The sequence below is a fragment of the Aulonocara stuartgranti genome (assembly GCF_965226115.1).
Source record: "Aulonocara stuartgranti genome assembly, chromosome: 15".
Taxonomy (NCBI): Eukaryota; Metazoa; Chordata; class Actinopteri; order Cichliformes; family Cichlidae; genus Aulonocara; species Aulonocara stuartgranti.
In genome coordinates, this window is record NC_138951.1 from 12,725,168 (window position 1) to 12,747,370 (window position 22,203).

General features: G+C 41.8%; 1 protein-coding gene across 2 annotated transcripts in view; it reads right to left on the bottom strand.

Moving 5' to 3' along the window:
- Positions 1 to 22,096, bottom strand: part of afg1lb (AFG1 like ATPase b) — a 29,830-nt gene extending 7,734 nt beyond the window's left edge. The window contains exons 1-7 of one of the 2 annotated variants that reach the window (XM_082505068.1): positions 21,948 to 22,096; positions 21,417 to 21,724; positions 16,023 to 16,086; positions 15,826 to 15,927; positions 15,445 to 15,572; positions 11,820 to 11,919; positions 6,272 to 6,330 (exon numbers count right to left, since the gene is read on the bottom strand). In XM_082505068.1, coding sequence (XP_082361194.1) covers positions 6,272 to 6,330; positions 11,820 to 11,919; positions 15,445 to 15,572; positions 15,826 to 15,927; positions 16,023 to 16,086; positions 21,417 to 21,724; positions 21,948 to 22,062 — 876 coding nt within the window. In that variant the 5' untranslated portion in view covers positions 22,063 to 22,096. The remainder of the gene's footprint in view (positions 1 to 6,271; positions 6,331 to 11,819; positions 11,920 to 15,444; positions 15,573 to 15,825; positions 15,928 to 16,022; positions 16,087 to 21,416; positions 21,725 to 21,947) is intronic. The other variant, XM_082505069.1, reaches the window with a different exon arrangement.
- Between the last annotated feature and the right edge of the window lie 107 nt (positions 22,097 to 22,203).

Sequence of the window (22,203 nt, forward strand, 5' to 3'; positions counted from 1 at the left end):
GACAAACTCGCCCTCCCCCACGCACAAAAGGGAGGTGTCATTTCATCAACCTACTGTGACCCCACCAACGGGTAAATAGTCCCTCCAGAAAAGAAAAAAAAAAGTAGGAAAAAAAAACTTGTCACTATTGCCGCCACATCATTAGTATCTCAGTTTGTCTTTTCTCCTGCCATCTTCAACTCCCTCCCTTTATGAACCTCGTCTCTAACGTACCAACGGTAAAGGCGGTTGTTGCGTTCCTTGACGGAGGAGCGAGGTGCAAATACGAGAGGGGAAAAGAAGGAGGAATGGAAACACAATCAGTGATGATGATTCCATTGGTTATTTATAATCAGATGAGGCTGAGGCCTCGCGGGTCATTACTTGATTATCCATCTTGAGGGGATTGTCAAGTTCTCACTCCTCTAAGATTTTTATCCGCCTACACATTGTGGTTTTGCAGCCTCCCCGCACCCCGACGCCGCCACCGACAACCTCCTCTCGCAAATGTAGTCAGTCTACTTTGCAACTTTTAAATCTCGTCTTAAACAGTCCCTTCAGTTTAATCGGCGAATGGCGATGTACAAATAGTGGAGTAACAGCTTTTTTTTTCTTTCGTCAGGTGGACGGATAGAAGAGGTGATCATTTATTTTAAGGAAAAATGATAAAAATGCGCTCGTGCTGCAAGTTGAGAAAATATTTAGGTTGTAACAAATTTGTTGGTCACAAGTGTGCAGTCTTTAGATTTTTTTTTATTTAGTAATTTTAAAGGCTCACAATTTGATTAATTTATCCATTTGCAATACTTTGAAGTTTTTCTAATGGAATTTTGTAGTATTTTCTATTTTCTAAATAATCACCTCTTTAGATTTTGTCTTGTTAATTAACTTAAAAGAAACTCCAATCTGCAGTTTTTGTTATTTTAATCATTATTAAGACACATGACAGATTAAACCATAAAAAGAAAAGAAGTGCAGCCCTAAGGTTTATTACCATCAGGCAACAATATTAGCTTTTTAAACTAGTGGTGTAAAAACCTGGCAAACGTTTCGCTGATTCAAAGAAAAGCAGCAAATTAAGAGTTCCCCTGCTCGCACAGATGCATTCACCGGCTCAGACACAAGAGAGAGAGATGACAGACATGAGAATCAGAGACTCTTTGGAAGAAAGTCATCCAAACACATGTAGCTCCAATCATGTCATTGTCCAAGCTGTCCACTGCTCTCACTGGACAGCCGTTTAGCATAAAAACAGAGTGGCTTTTTTTTTTTTACCCCCCTGCTCCCTCCACTCCCCTCTGTGCCCGCTCCCTCCATGACATATCTTTCTCTATCCTTTACTCCTCAAAAAGTTGCTTTTGAGTTTTTCAAAGAGCGCGGTGCCATTGAGCTGCAACAAAAGCCAAGGATAGCTGACTATTGGGCCCTGATGAGGTCCACTCCCTCATTACCCAGCAGCAGAAAACATTTGATGCTTTTTTTTTTTTTTTGTTTGGCCTGGAGAATTGACCAGGCCTCAAAGAAATGCAGGGTGGGAAGGCTGAAAAAGAGACGGGGGTTGGAGGGGGGTGAGGGGAGGAGGGGAAAGGTTGTCGTTCATTCATCCGTGTGTGTCTTACAGCCTTGTGTGGAGGGACAGGAAAAAAAAAAAAAAGTGGGAGGTGGCAGGGACAGAGGGGTCGAGAGAGAGGGAGAGAGATGTGTGTGTGTGTGTGTGTGTGGCGGGGGGGGGGGGGGGGGGGGGGGGAGAGCTTAAAACAGTGCCTTTATGCTGGCAAGTTCTGGACGACTCTTCTGACATCAAAGTGTTTTCACTAACTGGGGAGCTGCTTAGTTAGTGTGTGTGCGTGCACGCATGCGAGCCGGCTGGGGGTGTATCTGGTGATTTTATTCATTCTTGGGCCGTCTGGGGGGGTACGTGACAATGTGAACACCCTAATTACACCTAATGATCTATTCCCTTAAAGTGTGACTGCCTTGGGCCGGCGATGGATTGTTCTGCAGGGTCGTTCTCACAACCTCCTCCTGCCTCGGCTGCTCCTCTTGGGGAAACATCGTTTGAGTTGGAGGCCCCATCTTTTGTGATCCAGGACCCCACCGGACCCCCCGCTCTCAACCCATCGAGTTTCGTTGGCCCAGGACTGAACCAAAACGGTAACTCGGGCAGTGTGTGCTACCTGCACCTGGCCAACAGAGGCTCCATTTGTTGATCGTGACAGACGCGAGCAAAACATGGGCTCCACACAGTTTATTACAAAAATTGCTCTCTGATCATCTTGTATAGTATAAACCTGCAAGACCTTTACAAGAAGACTTCAACAATGTAGCATTGCAGTCTTTTAAACCTGCAGGACTTTATGTGCACAATTAAAAAGGAATCAGCAAAATTAAATAAGAGACTTCATCTTTCTTGTTCTGTGCACTGTGAAAACCTGTCCGTACTACCCCCATCCATCTGAGATTTTGTACCGCTGACTTTGTAAAAAAATTTTTTTACATATAAGTTAATTCTCCCCAGCACCTCGGTCTCGAGTTAGATTGTGTTCTGTCTTAGTCTGCTGCCTATAAAGATACTGATTAGTGAATAACTAATTATCTGGTGTATTAAAATGGATGCAAATAATTCAAATCTGACATTCAAAAGGGTATTGATGTCAGTAATATACATAAAGTTAGTCTCAGAATAGAATTTCTGTTAGGATCACTGTAGCCAAAAATTGTTATTTCCATGTGTGGTCACTTATATTTGGTGGTACAGTTCTGTTCTGGGACCTCCTCCTGTGGGTTTTGAAAGCAGCAAGAAGACGACAGAGCAGGCATCAGTGAATAAAGATGTCACAGTGATTCAGATAGGTAGGGTGAACATGGTTTGCACATGTGACTTTAGTCAGTTTAGTCAGTTTGCCAGATGATGTGGGCTCCCACTGAGATCAGCTGATCTACTGGGAGAGGAGCTTGACTTTATGTCACTTCCGGGGTGGCTTGACTTCTACTGTTTTCCCTGATTTCCTGGTTGTCTGTACTGTGACTAGCAAAGGCAAAACCGCACCCCATGAAAGTCGAATTAAGAGACATTTCTATATTTGTACACGCTTACTATTACACATCTGAACACTCTGATAGAAAACAGGAAAACATCATTTGCCCAAACGGAACCAAGGTAACTGCCATAATTAAAATTTAGGTAACAATTAGGATCCTGGTCTGATTCTTTGTGCTTAAAAGAAATCGATTTGTCCTATCACCCCTTGTTCAGGTTTCAGAACAGACAGCGAGAGACACTGATATGAAAGAAGTGAGCTTTGCCCTCGAAGCATGCTGCCATTAAATATTTTAAAAGACAATGACTGTCATCAAATATCAAAATCTATTTGATTTGAACTCTTCCAGCTCTTCACACACGGTCCTTCTTACCAAGGTCTTCAGTGGAGGACCACGTCCCTCTCATTCTTCAGTTTTTCCCTTTCTCTCTTTGTCATTCTGTTTTGATTTATATATTTCATTTTTTCTCATCACCAACTGCTCAGCACAGAGCCAGTATTGACAGTGACACAAAAAAAAGAGATGAAAAGTGGATCAAAAGAAGGGTTAAAAACAGATAGAAACTCAGAGATACTCAAAGTTGCCTCAGGGTTGTTGTCATGTTTTTCTCCCCTCGGCAGCTTTGTGCGCAACTGCAATCGAACAAGTGGAGGGAAAATAAAGTCACTATTCTGCTACCAAAATACAGAGACCTGACCTTGGGTGAGTAAAGCCAGCGAGCAGAACAGGATAGTGATAGAATAAAGAGTGGGGCTAGAGGGGTGGAGAGAGAGGATGGGCAATGAAAAGTGGAGTGGAGAGCGAGGACAGTTTGCCAGAGAGAGAAAGAGTGTCTTCGTTACAATACTGGCAGCATCCATTAAAAAAAAGAAAGAAAAAAAACCAAACCCTGTATTTCACGAAACTACGAGCTTTGCAGCGGCTGCAAAGAAAAAGACGCCGGAACAACTGAATAGACTCATAAATGGAGTCTACAGAGATGCTACAAAGGACGAGAGATTACAAACGACTGTGTGGATGAAAAATAGCAAACAAACTAAATGATGAACAATAAAAAAATAAACAGCGTCTTCTGGATTAAATGAAGTTGTATGTAGCCCGTGCGTTGCAAGTCATTAAATCATTTTTTAAATATAAAACTGGATGATTGTGGAAGATCGGGAGCTGCAGAAGGAAAGGTGACCCAACTAATCAGAAGTCAACAGTTAGATAAAGACATCATCCGAGGCGGACAAAAGTGGCGGATTAACCCTTACCACTCCGGCTCAGGTGATGAGGGGAGGAGGTCAGAGGCTATTTTTGTATGTTAACACCCTCTTTTCTCTCCTGCACTCACCATAGAAACACACGCTGGCATGCACATGCGGAGGCGATCTGCGCCGAGTCAGCGGCTGCTCCCTGCGAGCATTCATTCAATCTATTAAGGGTCAGCTAGTTAGCAAGCTTTAACTTTACAGGACAGATCACTATAGAGAATCCATAGCACCCCACCTAAAAAACACCCCCAAACCCTCCAACCAGATGGCCTCACAAAGGAAAACATGGTATCCTGAAAGAGAGGAGCCAGTACGGGGCAGAGAGGGACAGCAGGCATTCAGGACCTTGATGAGGGTGGATTAGAGAGGGCAAGGGTGCTGCTGCTGCTGGGTTAGCAGGTGGGGTGCAGGGTGAGTCCAAGACTCTATGCAACTTTTAGTGGGTTTGACTTCAAATGTGCGTGTGTTTAATGTTACAGTGGTTTGATAACTCTGGTCAGGTTAGATTGCCTGTATTTTGCACACATATTCACTTTAGCATTTGTAATGCAACAGATTATTTATTATATCAGAGCTAAATCGGAGTTTTAGGGTTAAAAATACTGTGATACCTGAATATATTCAGAGGCAATGCCATGTTAAGTCATTTCATAAATAACCAAGCCTAAATTAATCTGAGTGACTATGTTCTATATCATGTATTGTATTTCTTTAACAAAATCCCCATCATAGTATGAACAAAAACGAATGCATTTGTTTTCAAAAATAAACCAAAAGTCAATAATAAGGCGTTTACTATTGCATATGTATAATCCTGTGTAAAAGTTCCTATTAAAAGTAAATGAGGCATGCCGAATAATAATGAGAATTTAACAACAATTTCATTCAAAAAGCCACAAAATTCAAGTAGCAGTATGAGTGGCGATTTTCAGCGCACTCACAAGAGAGCATTTATCTACTACTTCATACCAGGAGTGTGCCTGAGCCAGACCTTAGCCGAGCACTGCTTATGTGACTGTGTGTGTGTAAAAAATGTCTGCTTTCAAACTAAAGGTCATAATATATAACAAGATATTCTATAGGGAATCCCTAATAAAGTCAGCGTGGTCAACCTGGGGCATTAAGGAAACTCTTAGTTTTGGTAAATTAGAACTTATTATTAATTATTGGCCGTCCTACATAACGAAACGATGGCAGTGCAAGTGGTTTGCATCAATGTGATTATATGAAACTGGAAGGTTGCACAGCTCAGGTGCCTCATACTTACAGGACTTCATATTGTTCAATTATGAGTTTATCCGGTACGTTTAGTGTCAGAGGAGGGGTTCTCAGTTTTAAATTCTTAATAACGCTAAGCTGCTTACTTTCACTTGCTATCTTGCCCAAAAAAATTGCAGCAGTGTCAACGCTTGCCTTTACTATTCAGACAAAATACCAATAAAAGGTGCAAGAATGCTGCCCTCCTCTGTTGCAAAATGCATGACAACAAATTAATATGCAATTATTTATGATCACGATCACTCCAAACACATCAATGATCATCTGGGATGCAGGCAGGATAATGGTGCTACCTGCTTAAATTGCAAAGTAGATTTTTCGCTAGAAATGCTAACCGTCACATCGCTCCTGTTCTCCGCTCCACCCCCCGCCCACCACCCCCCTCTACTTTTGAAATGCAAGCAGCCTGGGTCAGTCACAGCTAGTCCACCCATCTCCCACTCTCCCATTCACATTACCTGTACCCACTCACACTCTTTTCCATCTCTCTCTGCGAGTCTTTCAGTGTGCCCTGGTATGATCAAAGACAGCTTTGTGACACTGTGTGAAGCATCCATGAAGCAGAAAACATCAAACCACTAAGAGCAACTTGCAAAAAGACGGACACAGAGGCATACATGCAAGTGTGTGTCCGTGTATGTGTGTGTGCGTGCGCGCGCGAGATAAACAACTGAATAAATTAGAAAGACAAGAGAGAGGGATGACTTTGTCTCTACCTTCAGCACATCGATGAAAGGTAGGAAGGTGTCCCTCTGAAGTCCGTTTTTGTACAGATCTGAAAGAGGAAGGGAGGGCCTGTATTAGAGCTGCTGTTTAGCCTTCTAATAATGTCATCCCCTCGCCACAGATTGGCAGATAAAGTGGCTATTGATGAACTGAAGGATGGGTGGGGAGGCACGACAAAAGGACTGGGACCAGGGGAGAAAAATGGATTTCTCTACCGGCAGCGGCAGCAACATAAAATTCATTACATTCCCAAACAATGGTGGCCAGAGAAAGGACTGTCGCCTTTTCAGCACGGACAATGTCCACAGCAGCTCGCTGAATAGAGGTTTCAATTAGCTCGGCTGGAACAAATTACATCTGAAGTAGCATCCCTGATAGACAGATAAAACAGATAGGGATTCACACACAAACAGGGACAAAGACACACACACAGCGAGGCTCAAGCTCTCTCCAGCTGCAAATGCAAACAAGTGGCCGTTGTTGATGTTTGGACTTAAGCTTACTACAGTAGGACCTGACACAAAAATAACCTTTGCTTAATAACTTCTATACTGTAATGGACTGTGCCCTGTGAGACTGGAATATGCCAAAGGTTTATGAAAGAGAGTTCAGTGTTTTGGGACGTACATTTTTCTTCCTTTATTGGTGCAAATCTAGTCCTTGTAGAATGTCCTAAAATGAGGTAAATACATAAAACTCGTGATGTATTACACATGTCATTATTTACTTAACAAAAACTAACCCACGATGCAGAAGCAGTGTGTGAAAAACTAAACATTCACTGCAGTAATTGTGTTAGTAATTGTTACGTTTTGGGGGGGCATTTGTTTATGTACAGCTCTCTTAAGGTCCAACCACAGCATTTAAATCAGGTTGAGATGTGGACTTCGACTGGGCCTTTGAAACACATTGGCTGAAAATTAGAAAATAATCAATCTGTTTTAGATTTGCTGCTGTGCTTGAGATCATTTCTTGTTACGGAAACACATTTCTCACATGTGACTCTAAAATACTTTGGTATACAGAAGAGTTCATGACTGTTCCCAGATCATGTGGCTGCAAAACACCCTTCTCCTGCCGTGCTTGACAGTTGTTATGAGGTGTTTGTGCTGGTATGTTGTGTTTGGACTTCATAAAATGTGCTGTGCAATATGGTCAAGCATTTCCACTATGGTCAAGTCTCTCCAAAGGACTTTTTCTAGAAGTCTTGTGGTTTGTGCAACTCTGGAAACAAAAGCTGTGCTGCCATGCTCTTTTCTTCAGGTAACCCTTCCAAACAAGTCATACTTGTTCAGTTTTTTTCTAACTGTACTCTCCTGGACTTCAACATTTAACATGCTAACCTGTAGAGTCTGAGATATGGAGCTTGCAGTTTTTCTGAGGTATGCGCAGTTTGAAGAATCTTCCTTAGTGTAGAATAATAAACTTCAAATTGTTTGGAAATGGCTTTATAATTCTTCCCACAGTAAAGGGCAGCAACAGCAATTGCTTCTTTAAGATCACTGCTGATATCTTTCTTTCTGCACTGTATTAACACACACCTGAATGCTCCATACTAGCAAACTGCCAAAACTCTGGCAGACGCTCACTTTGGCAGATGCTCACACTGATGATCAGTTAATCAACTACATTTGATTAGTAGCACCTGGCCGCTAGTTACCCTACCCTAATTCCTGTAGAAACAGTACAGATGTTCTTAATTTTTCACACAACCCTTCTAAAAGTTTGGCTTGACTTTTAAAAAATAAATGCCATATTTTTTGGACTATAAGGCACCAGATTATGAGGTGTACTGTTGATGAACGGGTCTGTTTTCATACATAAGGTACACCGGATTATAAGGTGCATTAAGTGACACAAAACAGACAGATAAGTCAAACTTTACTCAACTCATTCTTCTTGCTTCCTTCCCTTCCGTATCATTGATTCATTAATGTTGAATTCTCTGGCAGCTGCTCTATTCCCATGTTGTTGCAGCATATTAATGACTAACCTCGTATTGTGGATGGATTATCTCAGTTGTTCTCCTGACTGAAGTTTGGTCCATTTACAGCATCCTGCCATGCGATTGCATTTGTCCCTAACCATTGGGAATCCTCACGTTAACTTTTATCAAGTGGAAAAAAGTTAGCGTTCATCCTCCAGCCACTGTGTTTATGGTATGCTATCATAGCTGTGTTGCTAGGGATTAGTAGCACATCATTATATACCAGCTAGTCCAACTTCAGTAACCCTACAAAAGTCACTGCTGTTTAGTTTTCTGTCTTCATTTATGTTGGAAGAGATAGCAGAGCTGTACGTTTAAATTTTTTAGAAATCTCTCAGTCAGAACATGCTATGTATGTTTAGGTGAAAACTAGTGCGCTAACTTCCTGCTAACCTCTAACTCTGTTGAATTTAATAAATTCTGTTTTCATGGATGCCTGGATGCTAAACTTAGTTGTTACACCTGGTAAAGGAGCAGCTGATCATTTTATTAAAGATGAAGGAATTTAGACAGTTTTGAACTCTCAGTCACGCTGCAGTGTTTGTTTGACTTTGGGACCTGAATTCTATGATGTGCTTTGTTAGTCTGTTTCTCAGCACTGACCCGAACAAACAAACAGAAACTTAAAATGACTACGGCCAAAATGCAAACACTGAGGCTTCAAAATATGGAACCTAAAACCATTAGTCCATTTTTGTAATCTTCTTCTTCTTTCGATCTCTATAGCGGATCCCCTGCCTCCATCTCACCCTATTCCTAGCATCATATGCGCGCCTTCACTCCTGAAGCTCCATATTTAATGCCCTTTGTCAAGTGTAAAGTAAATTCCCATATACTTTACACTTGTATATGGGAATAGATCATTTGTTTTTCTGGTGTTCTATTGCTAGCTTTGTACACACTATAAGTGTAACATAATAAGAGGCACTGAGTTGCATTTGCTGTTACTTCAAGTTGCTGAAGTCTAGTGAGTTAAGCTACTGCTAAGCTAGCGTATGTAGACTCAACAGTGTCAGCCCAGTCAACACAGAACAGGAAACAAAGTAGTGCATCGGCAGGTGACAAGGCGATCGTGGCTCAAGAGTTGGGAGTTCGCCTTGTAATTGGAAGGTTGCCAGTTCGAGCCCCACCTTGGACAGTCTCAGTCGTTGTGTCCTTGGGCAAGACACTTCACCCGTTGCCTACTGGTGGTGGTCAGAGGGTTCGGCAGCCTCGCCTCTGTCAGTGCGCCCCAGGGCGGCTGTGGCTACAATGTAGCTTGCCATCACCGGTGTGTGAATGGGTGGATGACTGGATGTGTAAAGCGCTTTGGGGTCCTTAGGAACTAGTAAAGCGCTATAAAAATACAGGCCATTTACCATTTACAAGGCCAGAGCAGCACTGCTAATGAGTGAGGAGACATGTGCCACTGCACACTTTACTGGAACTGGATTAATACATAATTCAATAGAGCCTAATAATTAAAAACATTTGCGATCAGTGGAATTAAATGGGCTAATGTAAACTGCATGCTATCAACTATAATGCCCCCCGATCTAAAAAAAAAAAAAAGACACCATTTATCCCTCCATCCCTCTTCAGCTGCATTAAACCCCCATCAAACAACAAAACACTGAACGTTCTAGCACAAACCTATCTCTGAATTCCCCCTCCAAGCATGTCTAGGGCTTTTTGATACTAGCATCTCCACATCAATAAACACAGAAAATGCATGCCTTTCATGTCTAGTTGTCTCCTGTGGCTTTTAGAGTTCCATTAACCATGTAATTAATACCAAGTAGCCTCTCTATCAAGTTTCCCTGGTTTGGGGCTTTGTTCTTAATAGCTAGTAAATATCAGAGACGCGCATCTTTGTCTATGAGAGCCACCTTGTTGCCATTCACTCCGTACCCACTCAAGGCTTTGAGACATCGACATTACATGTACCCAAAGACGATGAAGACCTTAGATAGCACATCATGCATTTATCTCCACGTTGATCACTTGCTAATTCCTTCTCCATCCTTGCTCTGCGGGCAGTAAATGCAACATCAAAGCCTGTTAAAAGATGGCGTCATGTCTAGGCGGGAGAGGTGAGGTGTTTTTTTGGTCAATTGCCGTAAACAGGACGCAGCTGGTTCAATTCTTGCAGGAGAAAAGTATTTTGAAGACAATTGTGGTCAAAATAAAGTAATCTATGGTTGTAAGTACCCTCACTGGCAACTTTAGGTACACCTATTCAACCTTTTGTTAATGCAGATTTGTTAATTATTCAATCACAGGGAAGAAACTCAGGCGTATAGAGGCATATAGAGTCTAATCGACCTGCTGAAGTTCAAACATTAGATGCATCAGAAAGGGGAAGGAAAGTGATTTTGAGTTTCGTATGGTGAATATTTCAGGAACTGCTGATTTTCTGATGGTTTGCCTGCACAGAGTGAAACAGAGTGAGCACCATTTCTGCAGTTCAAAATGTCTTGTTAATGTCGGAGATCAGAGAAGAGCAGAACTAATAGCAAAACCTGTTGTTACAACCAAGGTATGCAGAAGGGAATCTCTGAATGTACATCATATCAAACCTTGAAGTAGGTAGGGTATACAGGAAACTGAAGCTTGAATTTGCACAGACTCACCAAAATTGGTCTGAGTCTCAATTTCTGCCGCAACATTTCAATAGTAAACAAGATGAAATGGCTCCATCCGGTGCTTTATCAATAGTTTAGGCTGCTGCTGGTGATGTAATGGTGTGGGGGATATTAGCTTTGTATCAGCTCAGCATAACTTTACTGCTACAGCCTGTCTGAATCTTGTTGCTGATCACGTCCATCTCTTTATGAACGCAGTGTATCATCTTCTCATGGCTGATTCCAGCAGGTTAATGCGCCATATCACAAACCGCAGATCATCTCAAACTGTTTTCTTGGACAATAAATTAAGGTTATTGTATTCAAATGGCCTCCACAGTCATCAGATCTCAGTCCAATAGAGCACCAATAGAGTTGCATCACAGATGTGCAGCTGATAAATCTGCATCAACTGCATGATGCAATCATGTTAACGTGGTGAATCTGTGCCACAAAGAATTAAAACAGCCCTGAAAGGAAAAGGGTGTCCAACCCAGTGCTAGAGTGGTTTACCTAATGAAATATCAGTTGAGTGTATATTAGCTTTTCACTGGCACTGTCAGATTATAAATGGAGCTAAATTTCCCCAAATTAACAGTTTTCAGACTCATGAAGATGACAAAGCTTGAAACTACATGTTTGGAAGCTGCAATGAAAGACATCAAATTTCTTCTATTTTGAGATTTCATTATTATCTCCCACTTCAATATCTATATTACTGACAATTTGTAGTCGCAACCATCTATCTTGGTGTTGACAGTGTTTTCTGCTGAGACGCTAAAATTACAGCTGACTCTCTTGGTTTTTAACTCATTGCTTTAAATAAAATTTTAAGAAAAGAAGTAGAATGGGAAGACATGCACAAGATATATTATTATTGCTACAGACTACAACAATATAATTAATAAGGAATAGCTAAAACGTGCATAAAATGTTTGCTGGTCATACCATCAGGGGGTCTGTTGGAGGTAGCCACCACCACCACTCCAGTTTTAAACAGCGTCTCAAACAGCTGCTTCAGGATCATGGCGTCGGCAATGTCCGCCACCTGATTGAAGAGAGCCAGAGAAGTCGAGGAGCATCTCATATTATTCCTTTCTTGCCACACCTGTGTGTGTGCACGAGTGTGTTTGAGGTCACAACATGCCATCATCACTCCATGTTGATCAGTGTCATTCAGGTGTGCTCATTCAGTCCTTTTTGTGTGGTCATTGCCACCCAAACTTACGTGTATACACATGGATGCAAACACACACTCAGGCACTTAAATTTACTGCAAATGGTCAAGAACTGGCCTTCCGTTGAGTGGAGTAGCTGAGGCGAAGAAAAAGACCTGAGCTAATCAACGAAGCCGAAAAACAAGAGGAATGAAAGAATAATAAAAACAAAGCAATGTGAGGCAGGACTGGGGTCATGACGGCAGACAAAGCTTCTATCAAAGCATGTCCACATAAAGGCATATTAAAGTGCATGTGTGTTGTATGTACTAGACACAAGGCTATACGGTGTGACAATACATAAATCCAATTCAACTGTCTGCTGTTGAGTCCACAATGAACAAAGGTCGATGACAACACTGAAGCAAGGACGTTTATGAGTCGCTAGCTGTTAAATGAAGAGCTCTGACCTTTCTATTACTAATCCAGTGCTCTCACTTTTGTTCTTATTCTCTCGTCTGCGTCTCTCTCTCGAACCTATGTTGTTCTTTTGAACACCTATAAAAGGGAGAAATGTTACCCTGTGATTGGCGGTTGTCAAAGCGACATTTATTTAACGTGATGCTCGACCGATGAAAGTTGGGCACAAAGGATTTCCAACCTCTCTGGTAACTTAAAGTTGTCGGTCTCATGTCAACAGTAATTTATATCCTGTTAAATGACAATGTTTCCTCCCAAGAAGATGTAAAAATGCACAAACAGAAATCCATTGTGAGAAAACCGCCTCACTGTAATGCCAAATTCTTGACCCTTAAAGTACTTTTCTTGTTTAAAAACCCTAAAAGAAAATGTCTTGAATAAAAGAAAGACTTTGCAGTCATGCATCTGTCCCGCCCTCTCCTCTTATTCCCTCTTACCTACTTTCCTGTATATAACAGGCACTTCTGATGGCCATACCCACAGCATATGCTTCCTTTCAGACTCTGGAGAGTCTTCTGCTTTTTGCATATTAGCCCCACTGCCCTTGCCAATACTTGATTAACATTTGTGTTAAAGCCTTGATTTTGCTAAGGAGAGGTGGCTAAGGGCATCAAATTAGCGTGTGTGTGTGACTGTGTGTGCGTGTAATGAGAATCAACAGAAAGCCAAGGCTCAGTGTCTCTCTGAAGGGGCCCCCATTTCCTGCGACCACAGGATTTTATTTTCATTTCAAAAGAATCATTTAAAAATGACCTTTTATACAACATGGATTTGTTTATTCATGTGCCCTCCACACGGGCATAGTATGAGGGGCAATATTGATTGCTGAATGACTAGGGGAAGAGGGAAAGAGAATGGGTACCCACAGGATGAGAAAGGTGGAGGGGGACTGATGTAGCACTTGTGGAGCACAAAAAAATAATGGTGCAATCTCTGTCAGCCATTGCCGATATTTAAATGAGCATCCAATTACTCAAGCGGCTGTCAGTTTACAGCGAGGCACACGGGTGCCAAATTAAACCTCTTTTGATGTTACACCTCTTTATGTACACAACCTATGAGCAATTTCACAGAGGCTACACAGTGACTGAGGCCCTGAGACAATGATGCTCGAGCGTTTTTTTCTCACTCTTTCACGTTCTTTCTCACTCTCTACCCATCTTTCCATCTTGGACCTCTCAATGGCGAGTATTCATTAGAGGAGCCGGGTAGGGGTCGCAAAAGGAAGGAGGGGAGGAGAGCTGGGGGGGGGGGGGGCTACAAATTACTGATAATGGCATGGCGCTAATGAAGAGAATGGAAAAATGTCATTAGCATTTAAGAGGATAAGATCCATCTGACCCGCTGCCGCCAGTCGCTTTCTAGCTCCACTCACTTAAGGAAGCAGGAGAGTGCGACTGATACCCAGAGCTTCATTTGCATGGCTGAGTGGTGGAGGATGCTGATTGGTATAGCCCCTCGCACCCCCCACACCCCAAACCCCCAACTCTCCCAACCTCGCAACCTCTTATTTATGCATCACAAACAACGCGCACATGTCTACTTGTTTCCCCCGCCATTCACCGGTAGCAACAGTCGACAAGCGAAAACAGCAAAGCTGGCGACAGCAAACAAAACAAATCAATGAGAATGCACAAACAGCGCCGCGGTTTAAAATGTGAAAGACGGCCAGATGAAAGGAGCGGCTCTTGATCCACGCAGATGCACGGAGAGTGATTAGAGGGAGCAACTGCACCTTCTGTGACCTCTGACCTGCTGGCATTAACTGTAATGATATCAGTAAAAGGAGCAACATTGTGCTGCTAACAGATGTGTTTGGCTGGCTATTGATGAATGCAGAAACACGTGTTTTTCTTCACTACAGTGAATGACTAACAATCTCACAGAGAGTAGACAGCCTCAGTAGTGGTTCTCACCTCTAATGGTGAGAACTTTGTGCATCACTAATGACTCAAGGGGGTCCTTTAGTTGTGTACAGTGTGGCTGTAATGGTTTGAGAGCAAACTATTGTGAGATTAAACAATGTACCTTTATCTGTCCTAGTAAACTATAACTAAACACACTAAAGAGAGAAAATACAACTGGAAGTCATTTTGCAATTGTGCTATATTTAAAAGAGGCCACTAGGTGTCCCCAGTCCTGTTTTTTATTTGGATTAGAAGCACGCAGTTGTTCACAGGAGAACTCTGAACTTAAAATACAGAGAATGCAACGTTGAACAAGTTTTTTCTAGTTCCTTATCTTGACAGAAATAGAGGTCAACCTTGAAGCAATTGCTGCCAACTGCAGGAAATAAACAGCAGTTTATCGCTTTGTTTTATTCTTTAAAGATTTTAAGATGTCTGATTTGTGAGTTTCTGCTGACCCCAGCATTCAGTTGGGTTGTTGTACAATAAAGCAACACTTTGGTAAAAGCCAACTAGTCAGATTCACTCTAAACAATGTGAAATATTAGGGAATAAAACTTGAAAACTTCATAAACTCCCAGTTATTTCTTTTCTCTTTGTGACCTCTTTTAAAACTAGGAAAAAGCACGCAGATATTATTTATGAAACATCCAGCCTGACTTGACAGACACGTATCCCCGTTTTATATTAATAGCACATGTAAACAATAGCATGGCAAAAATATAGAAAATTTAACTAGCACTATATTTATCAGTGAATATATAAAGCACATGGCTTTCAATTAATGTGTGAAAACCCCTAGTTCGACACCAGGAGGAGGCACAAATCACTGGCGAGGCATCCAGGACAAAAATATATCCACATCAGACATACTGAGCCATCCGCTGTGGTGCTCGTTCGCGAATAAGGGAGCAGCTTTAGTCAGTATATAAGTGCAATAGTTACAAATATCAAAACACGTAACAGTATTTAAAATTCTCATTGTGTAATGTTCCGCTTTACAACAGTGCCTGTGACATGGTTGCTCACCTGAAACTCGTCAAAACACAAGAGGCAGGTCTCACTGCTGATCTCCATGGCAACCGGTGATATGGGGTCATAGGTGAACATTTTCCCTAACCTCCGTTTTGGCAGGCTTTGTTTCCTCCGATGGATCCCTTTAAAGCAGCACACAAACGTCAGGCACATCTTAAAGCACACCTGCGACGGCAACCCAAACCCACTGACAGTGCTGAATAAAGCAGTAATTTCACCTGTGTGCATAATGGTAGACAATTAGCAGGACGGCTTCAGGACAAATAGAGGGATAAATATAGGATCTCCGGTGCACGGGGAGTCGGAAAACTTCTACAAAGTCATGCAAGGAAACATTGGGCTGTTAGAGCCGAGGAATGGGAGGATGCTACTAACTTTTGTGGATGTCCAACATGAAGCCGTTGAAGTGGACTCGCTTTTTGCGACTGTTCTTCACATGGGAGTAAAACAGATCCATAAGCATGGTCTTCCCTGTGCCTGAAAAGGTGGGAAAACCAAACCAAAGTTATTATGATAACCACAGAGATGTTAGTTTGTATAATGATAGGAGCTTTTTCTGTATCCAAGCTCACCAACATCTCCATATATATAGAAGCCTTTGGGTGGTGGTGCTGGTGGTGGTGGAATGGGTTTCTCCTTTGGGACAAAATATTAAAATTAAGATGATTGTAGTGCGTTTTTTTGCTTTTTTACATGAATCTCAACCAACATAATTGCTGAAATTTATTCACAGTGATTATTTCCACTCTATAGCTAATGACTTAAATAAACTTCTTCATATTGATTCCAATAAATGTCTGAAACATCATCTAATAAACAAAGTATGCTAAGGCATTAAGCCACCACTACAGTGTGAGGTTTCACAATCTCCAGACTAGCCCACTGCAGGGGAGGAAGACAAAGGGGATCTAATCAACAAGACAAGCCAGGGTTCCCACGAAAGAAAAGCATCATCAGAGGAACAATGGAGGGATTTGTCAGACAAAACGGAGAGGACTGGATGAGGCTCCATACGAGATGGAGTGGACTTGTCTGTGCAGCCTGTTTAGCGCTGCTAATTGTGATACGGTACTGTTGCATTGAGGTGCTGCTGGAAGTCATTGTGCTGCCTGCCTCCTATTATCAAAAGATCCTTGCTTCAAAAAAAAAAATAAAAATCTTCTGTGTGGAAGCTGAGAATATCGAGTAAAGCCAAAAAGGACCCAAGCCATGTGAACGAATGTGCCGTCAGCTTAATCATCTGTAATAACAATGTGAAGAATATCTATGGGTGGCCAAATTATGGATCTTTTTATCGCCTTTAAAAAAACCTCTGTTGTTCAGGATCATCCATCTCTGTAACCGGGCAACACCAAATAGCTTTGGAATTAATCACTCACTAAACAAAAAAAGTACTGGTCTCTTTAAATTTAATTTAGTTAGAGGATGGTACTCGGTGTCCACCGAACTCAGTGTCCATGCACAAGGGGCACTTGACTCTGGTAAAATGTGGACAATGGCAGTTTGAAATCCAAATTGAAAAACAAGCTTGCTATCCAACCTCTCTCTCTCTCTCTCTCTCTCTCTGTCTATTCCCGCTCCACCCCTCTCTACTTTTTACCCACCCCTCCATCCACTGCCTGTCCTGGGCTGGATGTGAAGTACTGGAAGAGCAACAAGCCTTTCCTGTTTGCTCTGGCATAACAGTGTGTGACTTCTCCCTGACTTCCCAAGCTGCCCTGTAGCATGGCGGGGTAATTGTCAGTGGCTGGAAACCATTCTGCTACGGCAGAGTGGCGAAGGACAAGACCGTCCCTCAGCCACTCTGTCTAACTGAGCTCTGTGGCCTCGTCTCACCTCATGCTGCAGGATATAGACTGGCACATGAGTGGAAAGTTCACATGCAGGACATGGTCATTTTGGCTTTAGGAAGAACTTCTTTTGACCACTGCCAAAAATGACTTGCAGAGGCATGGTCGGCTAAGATCGTCAGAGCCCGAGTCAAGTTTAACTCACACAACTGTCCTGCTGGAGGCCTACCATGTGCAGGAGGACTCCATGATGCAGGTCTGTCTTGAAGAGGGTGGATCCCACTGAACAATGGCCCATTGTCAGCCAACCATCCACAAAACCACGCCACATTGGGTCAATATTAAGTCAAGTGTACTCTCCTCACAGACTTGATCAGTTAGTGAGGACAATGGCGGCACTTTCACAGAGAGAACAGACACCAAAAGGACAGTGGTATGACCTGATTCAAACTGGAATAATTGCATAAGTACTCCAGTCAGTGTGTGTGTGTGTGTGTGTGTGTGTGACAGACAGAGCAAGAAGTAAGGTGCAAAAGGAGAGGGGTGGGTGTGAGGGTGGTTGGTGGTGGTGGTGTTGATAGCCTACCACCAAAGTATTTGTCAGAGTCCCAAATCAAAAGCAAAAAGGACAAGAATGGCTGAGACAATGGGGATCCCCTCATTACTGCCCGGGGACGGTGAGAGAGTGAGAGGGGTGCCGGGACGGGCCCAGCGGGAGGTCCTCCCTGCTGCCTTCCAAAATCTGTGCCTAACTCTGTGTGTCTGTGCCAGCCAACCAACAAAAAAACTCCCACCACCAAATAGTAGACAGTCAGCTCCCCTGACCTAAAAACAACAACAGCCCCCCTGCATTATGCCGTTCCAAAACTCACATGCACAATAAACTTCCCAGACCCCTACCCTCCCTTTGACCTGAGCCCCACGGCCACCATCGATGATACAACAGGAGAACAGGGAAGTCGACTCTGTGAAGTCCGTCCATATGTTAGATATCAGTGGTGCTTTTTAATCCAACGACAATCCGGATCCAGACATATCTATGCTGCCTTATGAATCCTAAACTGTTCCCCAAATAATGTCCAGCGTAATGCATCCTAATCCAAACGATGCAAATCCGATGCTTTCAGTTTTTGTAATTTTTATTTATTATGTAGGAATATTTTGAAGAAATAACACTGGTCTTGACCCTGAAAAGGAGTATAAATACCCTTCAAGACTGTCTCATTAGCTTTTTTCCCCGAGGCTTTCAACAGTATTGCATGGTCTTCATCGGTGAATGGAGTTTGTTCAATTGTCACTTGTCAGTCTGTTGCATGGCAACAGACTGACAAGCTTTTTTTTTTTAAATTCTTTTATAACAGCTACTGAGCAGGTATATTTTAATAGTGTAACAAACTACCTTCCCTGATGATGAAGACTGTGTGAGATGTGGTTGAAAGCGCTGGAAAAAACTTCAAAGTGAACCTCGAGTTTAGAGTGTTTTAAATGTTTGTCCGCATGGCTCATCCGTCTCTTCGCAGAAAATGAAACTTGTTTAAAATACAGTGAAACACTGAGTCGCTAGTTGCTTTAGGCCACAGTGATTAGACCTCTAGTGAAGTCTGTTGTTCTTACGTTTAACTCTGGTGCTCAAAAATGTCGACATGAGGTTGTTTAAAATTAATCAAGGGTTTGATGATGCACCTTTTCATAAAAACAAATATCATATTTCATGAGTACAATAAAATATATTATTACAGTTAAATGAACAATGCATTTTTTTTTTAACTTTTTACATTCAATTACAATAAATTTGATTTATTTATATAGCACCAATTGACAACAACAGTTGCTTCAGGGCATTTTACACTGTAATGTAAAAACCCTACAATGTTTAAAACAAAGAAAAATCTCAACAGTCACATGACCCTTTATAAACAAGAACAGTGATAGTGAGAAGGAAAACTCCCTTTTAACAGGAAGAAATCTCTAGCAAAACCAGGTTTATGGAGGGGCAACCATCAGCAGAGAGAAGGATTTTAAATTTAATTCAGGCTTTAACAGGCAGCTAGTGAAAAGAAGCCAGTATAGGAGAAATATGCTCTCTCTTTCTCGCTCTTGTTTGTACTCTCACTGGAGCACTTTGGATCAACTGAAGGCTTTTTGGGAAACTTTTAGAACAACCTGATATTAATGAATTATAGTAGTCCAGCCTACAAGTGAGGAATCTGTGTTGCTCTGAGACAGGATGTTTCTAATTTTGAGGACATTGTGCAGAAGAAAGAAAGCAGTGCTAGATATTTTCCAAGGTAATGCCATGTAAAAGTGAAATATCTAAAATGAATTTCTAGTGAGACACTGTTTTTCTAAGATTTTTTAGGTCTGAGTACTGTGACCTTTTTTTGTCTGAATTCAGAGGTAGGGAATTAGAGGTCATCCAGGCCTTTATGCCAGTATGATATGCCCGTAGTTTAACCAGTTGATAAATACAAGGTAACTGAGATAAAATATTTTGTGACTGAAAGACAGAATTGTTTTTACACCGCCACTGTGTGTCTGTGTGTGTGTGTGTGTGTGTGTGTGTATTTCAAATCAAACAATCGAAATGTGATTGAAGTGCAGATTTTTAGCTTTAAATTCCAAAAACAGTTAATGCAAAGTTAATTACAACTATTTTTTTATACATAGTACCCTTTTTAGAGGTTCAAGATTAATTAGACAAAATAACGTGATGAAAATCTTTTGCATCAATGCCTGAAGTCTAAAACCCATGAACATCACCAAATGCTGCGTTTCCTCCCTGAGATGATCTGCTAGGGCCTTTACTGCAGCGACCTCGAGTCTGTCTACATTCAGTTTTGTCTGCAGTAACTGAAAAAAGCTGGTTGAGATCAGATGAGTGACTTGGTCATTGAAGAGTATTGCATTTCCTTGCCTGGAGAAACTTGGACTGCTTTTGCAGGATGCTTTTGGGTCATTATCTGTTTGCACTGTGAAGCGCTGACCGATCAAGTTTTGCAGCATTTGCCTGAATCTGAACAGAGAGTATAGCCCATCACACTTCGCGATTAATCCTCCTACTTCTATTAGCATTTATGTCATCACAAGTGACTCAGTTCTACAGAGAACCATTTATGTCAATGCCAAAATACTTTTCTCATTGTCTCATTATTTTCATTCAAGTTCATCTTATTTTACCTAAATATTTGTTTTCAAAACTACGCAAGCTCTCTTTGGTTGAGGTGTACAGAAGCAAAACTACAAAAAAAAAACGTATCTCTCAATCAAATGAAGAAAGAAGAAGATGACATTTACCAGTGTCATACACTTAACCATGTGTTACAACCAAGGTATGTAGAAGAGCGTCTCTAGACACACAACGTGTCCAACCTTGAAGCAGCTAAGACCACATCAAGTGCCATTCCTGTCTGCTCAGAACAGAAAACGGAAGCTATAATTCGCATGTGTTGACCAAGACTGGACAATAGAAGATTAGAAAAATGTTTCCTGGTCTGATGAGTCTTAATTCTTATTGCAACATTTCAATGGTAGGTTCAGAATTTCGTGTAAACAACATGAAAGCATGGCTCCATCCTGACTTGTATCAACAGTTCCAGCTGGTGGTAAAGGTCTGCGGGATATTATCTTCAGCCTTTTAGTACCAAATGAGCATTGTTTGAACACCTGAGCATTATTGTTCACCATGTCCATGTCTCTTTTATGACCACAGTGTAACCACTGCTTCTAATAAGATAACGCACCATGTCACATACCTCAAATTCTCTCACACTGGTTTGTTGAACATGGCAGTGATTTTGCTGTACTCAAAGAAAACCTTTGTGATGTGGTGGAAGAGGAGATTTGCATCATGGATTTAAAGCAACTGTGTGATACAATCATGTTAATATGGAAGAAAATCTCTGAGAAATGTTACCAACACCTTGTTTAATCTAGCCCATAATGCACTTCTGAAGGGGAAGGGGGGTATACCTAATAGAAGAGTGTATTATATTAGTAAGTATACATAGAGTGAAGAAAAAAAGTCCTGATTTTTGCAGTAACTGACTAGCTGTGGTATATATTGGGGATAAAAACGGGCAAGTTGTAGCTTCTCTGAAAAGCCAAACCTGCCTTATTCACTCCAACCATGGTCAGCACAACTTCTCTGTGATGATACATGAACAATCATGTCATTACCTTTTCAGTGAGCTCACTGCCTTTGTTTTCGCCTGCTCTGGTGCCACTGTGATGTTGGCTGCTGTCATCTTTTGAGTTTAGAATGTCTTGATTCAAGTAGATACTGTTACTGTAGCTCTTGAGGGTGTGCTGCAGCTGGGCCAGCTGCTGGAGAACCCGTCTCTGTTGGGCATCCCTCCTCAGGAAGCCACCCTGAACGAGGCTATCAAAGTGCACAAGAGTTTCACTGGAGCCACACGTGTCTGCTGCTGGAGGATCCGACGAGCAGGACGATGCAGATGAACAGCATGCCCTCCAACTACTGTAACCTTGAAGCATTACACCAGAACACGTCAGTGTTACATGCAAACATAAAATATGCCTCGATATAGTATAATCTAGATGTTATAATATGATTCCAGTAAAGCTGTATTAAAACATGTCGTAGCAATAAATGTGTAGTTGTAGCACACGGAATTTAGATAGAGGAAATACAGTCTGAAACATTTCCCGGACGGGTTAGACTCTGCACGTTGGCGCAGAGTCGCCTACCTTTTCCAGAGAAACTGCTCGACAAACAACAAATCTGACGTGAAATCAAAGGAGAGTCTTTGAGGAAAAACTTCAGTGAGCGACTGACAGCGGCAGCAGCCGTGTAAGTCGCCATGATGTTTCAAAACGCTAAAACTTTATTGAGATTCATCCACACAAGCGTTTCGCAATAGCACGACGAAGGGGCGTTTAGAATACTTGAAATTTAAATAAATGTCACGAATGTATCTCAAATCTATAGTATCTATACACATAA